Consider the following 6,137-nt stretch of genomic DNA (forward strand, 5'->3'; position numbering starts at 1 on the left):
CGTCATGTCGCAGTCTTATTGGTTTTTCTTTTCTAATTGCTCATTGATTCAAACCTTTCACTTTTGATTAGATGTAATATTTTTTCATTTCATTGGTTCAAATATTCCATTTAGAACTACGTAACTTTAATAGTAGTGACGTAACATTAATAATGGAAATATTTATTGTTCCAAAATTTTAGTGTTTAAGTTTTGTCATTCATTGAAATTTTGTTTATTTAAATATATTATTTGTGGTGAAGTTTATACTTTTTCATGATCAGCATTCCTGAAAATAATTTTTATCATTCTATATTTTATTTTACCAAAGTGACGTTATATCAAATGCGATAGTAATAATTCAGAAAAACAATACAAAAAATAAGTGAAATAGTGATTTTTATTTTTCACTAACCAACAGCAGCAGCAAGAACAGTAAAGAACAGCCAACAACGGTCTAGTACAGATTTCCCTCCTGATATATAAATCTGCTCCCACTGTTTGTAAATAAATTTGTTGCCTGTTGAAATTTATCAAGATTGGATGCTAACTTCCGGGTATAATGTCAGAATACTGAATAATCTGTTTGAAAAATCTGGAATGTTGTAGCAACACTTCCAATTTTCGGGTTACAAATGGCACTAATGCTAACGTTACGCGTTAGCTCGCAATTTCACTTAATTTTACGCATGATTAAACGCATGTGCCTTTGTCAAACATTGTTCGCGTTTCTCGTCACATCACATATGTTGGTAAAATTGATTTTAATACAATGGAAAAATCAACAAGAATTTCACTCCAGCAAAACATATACGATATCGAGCTACCCAGTATGAACAAGAAAAAGCAGTTCATTAAATTCCTGTTTAGGTTTTATCTATGACAGATGTGCATCATCCGCCTTTGCTCTAACCCTGTATAAGCCCTGTACATGATATAATCATCGCTAATTATCCTCATCGGCAGGCATAAAGGATAATTTTGTATTTTATTTGCCTCCCAAGCCTTTGTTCCTATTGTTCTGCGTGCGCTGCAATTGCGCACTAGCAGGGGTTCACTGCCTGGGTCAGACAATGATTTGATTTGACAAAGCGTCCGTAGCATCATAAAAATTCCTAACCACCCGAGCATTGGCTGATGACAGCAGATAAGCATGCTTATTCATTGTCTCCTTGTTCTTTCCTTCGCTGTTCATTTGCTTTGCTAGAAGAAAATTTTATTTCTTTGTTCTGTTCGTTGCTTTCGTCATGGCTGATGTCTCTGAGCTACATCTTGTGACCGGAATGGATCAACTCGCCGCGTGGTTTGCCTGATCCGTCAGATAAATTTTTCAAAGTCAAACAAACAAAACTCATAATAAGATTTACTTATTTATGTCTTAGCATTGTGCCCAAAAGCTTATTACTCAAACGCGTCTGTACTACTACAGATTTTCACCACTCTCCCCATCGCTTCAGCCAGCGCAGAACGAAAGTTTTCTGCACTAAATTATCTAAAAAACATTTTCCGGACTGCCATGACAGAAGAACGACTGAACACACTTGCACTAATGTACATTAATTCTGATTTTTCCATTGATATTTACCGCATAACAGACAAGTCAGTTTCAAATGGAATCGAAACGTGTCGTTCGTTTGAAATGCAATTAAAATTATAATTTGCATGTTTTTGATATCACACGATTGAGATTCCAGTTTTGTTTAAATAAAAAAACGGCATTATTTTGTTCCTTGTCGGTTTGACGGCCCAATAAAATAGCGCGGTCAACGACCAATAACAAAACGCGTTGAAAAGTGGGACCCCTTCAGACCAGGACCGCTTTGAATCATCCCGCTTTTCAAAACTGAAACTGACGAAAGCAGCTGCAGACTTATGGTAACTGAAAACTGGTTGCTCATACTCTCAAATGCTTTCTAACTGAAGTGATTATGTAACATCCTAGTAATAGCTAGTATTCAAACATGACAGTTTTATTGCAGCTCTCAGTATTGTATTTTCTCAAAGTAAAACACAAATGACATCTTTTTTTATGAAAAGTTTGCACTTTTATTCTGAAGTAAAATACAAACTGTACAAATATTTTAATGTTTCTCTGATTCTATTGTGAACATAAAAATAAAAACGTTTTAACAGTATAAAAATTAATTTTAAATTTTCTTCTTAATAAAAAACAGCTAATATTGCAACCATTTACAGTTGTATGCTCAAAGCCGAGTCTTATAAATCAATGAAAGGTAAGGTACTGTTGGTATGAGAGCAAATTTTACAAAGAGCAGTTTCAACAAAACAGGTAATGAAAAAAGTAAAGATCTTGTATCAATAACAGAACGCAAAAAATTGTCCTGGAAGATAGTATCCTCTAACCATTCTGACATAGACGTCATTTCGTGTTTCCATCTGGGATAACTCTCACTATATCTGCCAGACTTCATTGTTCAACCAGTGAGTGCAGTGCATCAATTGTTTACTAGTCCATCTTATAAAGCACCCTCCCAGTGGTGACATTTTTTGAAAGAAGAATTCTATCACAGCTTCGAGTGATTAGAGCTACATTATTTTGATCTGAGGCAGCAGTCCTTAAATGTTTACTTTCAGGGATTTTAAGAGATGACTGATAAGTCTCCAGCATAAGTTGTTGTACATACGTGTTCCTTGAAACGTCAATGTGCGCCATCGACACTGGAAAACGAATTGTCAAAATAGGAAAAGAAAATCACTGCTGCCTTTGAGTTTGCATTCTTAGGTCGTTTCATTTTGCTTGTACAAGTCGTTCAATGTGATTGGCCTTATGACGTGTTTATAATTTATGTCTGCAACGCACGTTTCTAAATGGATGGTCAGCAAAGCAGAGGCAACATTATTTGGTCAGTGATTAATTCTCAATTAATGCTAAGTAAAATAAATTTGAACCGCAGTAGTGCAAACTTCTCCAATTTGTTGAATAGTGACTCCACTCACAAGAAACTCAGAACTTCCGTGAGAACAAAAAACGCGTGATTTACCTCAAAATTCATAAATTAGTCAGTCCTGCAATGCTTCATCATAAGCTTCACAAAACTGTATCCTGTATCAACTGACAAAGATTATCCATGATTTCAGAAATTGACTCTCTGGAACGTTGAACATAAGAATAACTTTTTACAACGCACATTACTTCTTCCAACAACTCTATCTACAGATCAGTGACTGGTAAGATGAGCAATTCGATCAACTTAACAACAACTGTCCAATAAGAACTCAAATGCACCACCTTTTCAGCTGTAAGGTATTATCTGCCAAAATAAAAACATCCAATGCGTTGGAAGACCCAATCCCGAGGATCTGAAGTCCTCTAAAATTCTTCAATACAATGCGCATTTCAACGTGCCGACTCTGTTCAATGATCTATTTTCAGCAAAATAAGAATCACACGAATAATAAACCAAATCAATTTTTAATACTATTTTATATATTAATGAGAATTACATATATATATATATATATATAATTAAATAGACCTGAAATTACTGTTTTAATAGAACACTAAAAACTAAATGAAGCCAGGTGATAATAAATGGCATATAAAAGCATTTATGCGAAAATTTGATTACTGGCCAGAGTGTTGGCAAACGGAGAGATAACCAAAGAAGTTGCAAAGTAGAACAAAATGCCAAGTAAGATAGATATCGGTAAAGCTGGTAGTGCTTTCTCAAAAATTGCCAACAAAAATAACGTCAAACAAAGACCCTAAAACAAATGAATTAGTAAAAAAGAGAAAAGAAACACATGACGACAAAGAAAATTAGTTGATATATTACGACTAATATAGCCACAAAACAAGCAACCGTGGTACTCCAGTCTCCGTAAGAAGAAGCTTTGCCGACTAAAACGCTGTAAAAAATAAAATCACCCAAGCCCAGCTTTACACCACCTTAAAAAAAGATGCACGTCTTCATTTTATAGAACGAAAAATTTTAATCTGTTCAAACAGTCCTCTTACGTGGTTCTTCCGAAGCTGAAGTTTCAGTTGTTGAAGTTGCTTCGCGTCTAGCGGTAGAAGGCTGAGGTTGTGCAACGTCTCCGGTGGCTCGATCCTGGTTCTTTGGCTGTTTTAGTCGTCTTGTCAACGTTCCGCGTGATTGATTGTGAACACAAACCACGCCATTCTCATTCACCACTTTCGAAGACGAAGAATTGGAAGGTCCTTGCTTTGAACTGTCGTCGGACGAAAGCTGCGAATGACTACTGTGCGCACTGATTTTATCCTCACCGCCAGTACACCCATAAACAACCGTAGCTGAAATGAATAAAATAAAAATTTTTAATTATGCAAAATATTCTTCAAAACTTTTTTTCTCACATGAATATATCAGCGCTGGAAATATTGGCTCCTCTCTTTCCTGAGCCATTTCAACAAGCATACGCAACGGACCACGTGGGCAGAGCACGGCGACCAGATCCCAAAATGAAATGCAAACCAATACTGCCCAAGTAGTCCAATCTGGTAAAAACTTGATGAAAATCAAAGCTAACAATGCAGACACCATGATCAAGTAGGCTTGTTGCAAGCGCAACGGTGCTTTCCAATGAATACTGATCAGTCCAACCACTGCGTAGTTCCACATGGCAAAAGTAACGGTCACATAATCAATGGGAATGTTGAATGTGAAAAATACTTGCCTAAAATGAGCTGGTAAAAAATTGCAAAAAAGAACCGTAAACAAAGTTATAAGATATTATAAGTTACCGTAAAAAAATTAAAGAAAACATCGACAGCATAATGAGGCTAGAAAACAGCAGCCATCCGTGTATAAACTAAAGAATAATAATTAAACATTTCATTTAACTATATTACATCACAGACCAAAATACAAAAATAAGCAATGTGGGTTGCATTATCAAGTTTACTCGTGAATTTTTTGAAACTGAAATTGAGAACATTAACCGTTTACTGGCCGAATTAGGTTCCCCTTGCGTAAGGGCTATAATATTTAAAAAATGGCTTAATAAGAAGGATCTAAGGTACTTGTGTTAATGCCACCTCATTCTGATTGAAACAATGTACTTTTTTGGCATGTTCCCAAATGGGAACATTGGCACTTGGGCTTAACAATTTTACCAATAATTCAATATTAAAGGTTTCATACTTCACGTCACATTGTAGATAATATAAAGTTATTTCTACAGTAGAAACATATTGATAAAATTATGCTAAGCCATGATAAGACGGAAAACAATTTCAGTGTAGCCTTTTTCTGCATTGAACACATTCATTTCTGCAGTTTCTTTGGCAAACTGCACATCGTCCTTGGGCACATGATTGGAGGTAGTGCCCGTACGAAGTCCGGAGTCTTATTGGTAAGTGGGACCGTGGCCCTAGGTGGTTTCTTAGGAATGGCCTCGCGTGCAATAAATGGATGGTGATTTCCCGGCGGAACTGTAAATGTGACAGCCGGTCATTGGTTGCTGTATGTAGCTCCATGTGCAATTTCCAAGCTGCCACTACGGCCATATTCAACGCATGTGAAAATAAATTCCACCACCATTTTCTTGATCTGAATTTCGGTCGATAACTAGATAACACTTTGTCCATCACATTCACACCACCCATATATTTGTTGTACTGCCGTATGATGTTTGGCTCTGTTATATCGACATGTTTCTTCTCAGCTTTCGAATATCTTTTTACAGTTTTAACCGGAAAATGTGTATGATAATTGGATGCAATAGTTACTGCAGCGTTGTCATTCCATCGGCACACATACATTTCTTCATCACATGCATGTTCGAAATATCCTCGGCATTTTTTCATTATTACTTCCGGCTTCATAAGGGGGCAGTTGCGTATTCTGGCATTTCGAATTGTACCCGTAGCCTTTATTCGTCGTCACGTCGTCTTCATTCACAATTCGATCGCTATCCACGGTAACGTCTACCTCACCACAGACATCTAGTGGCATCACTTCATCTAAATCGTCTTCCTCAATATGCTCCTCATCAGTCAGGTTTCCATCTTCACAGGGTGGTAACTGACAAGCTTCTGCATTGATTTGGTCTTCTGGGGGTAAGGTCTCTAAATAGTCTATAGCGTTTTCCAACGTGAGAAATCTCGAAGCCATCACACTCAAATACGACACTTTACGAATGGCAGTAAGGCTGTAGTCTATGGGACTGAAACA

General features: G+C 36.6%; 1 protein-coding gene across 1 annotated transcript; it reads right to left on the reverse strand.

The window, feature by feature from the left end:
* Window positions 1-2,446: 2,446 nt before the first annotated feature.
* Tsp_01814 (presenilin-1) lies at window positions 2,447-5,807 on the reverse strand (the record flags this gene model as incomplete). The annotated part of the gene is made up of 4 exons (XM_003377574.1): window positions 2,447-2,658; window positions 3,959-4,255; window positions 4,319-4,638; window positions 5,499-5,807. Coding segments are annotated over 4 exons (1,138 nt in total), but the record flags the coding sequence as incomplete, so codon positions are not given.
* Between the last annotated feature and the right edge of the window lie 330 nt (window positions 5,808-6,137).

The sequence above is a fragment of the Trichinella spiralis genome (assembly GCF_000181795.1).
Source record: "Trichinella spiralis strain ISS 195 chromosome Unknown Scfld4, whole genome shotgun sequence".
In the NCBI taxonomy this organism is placed as follows: Eukaryota; Metazoa; Nematoda; class Enoplea; order Trichinellida; family Trichinellidae; genus Trichinella; species Trichinella spiralis.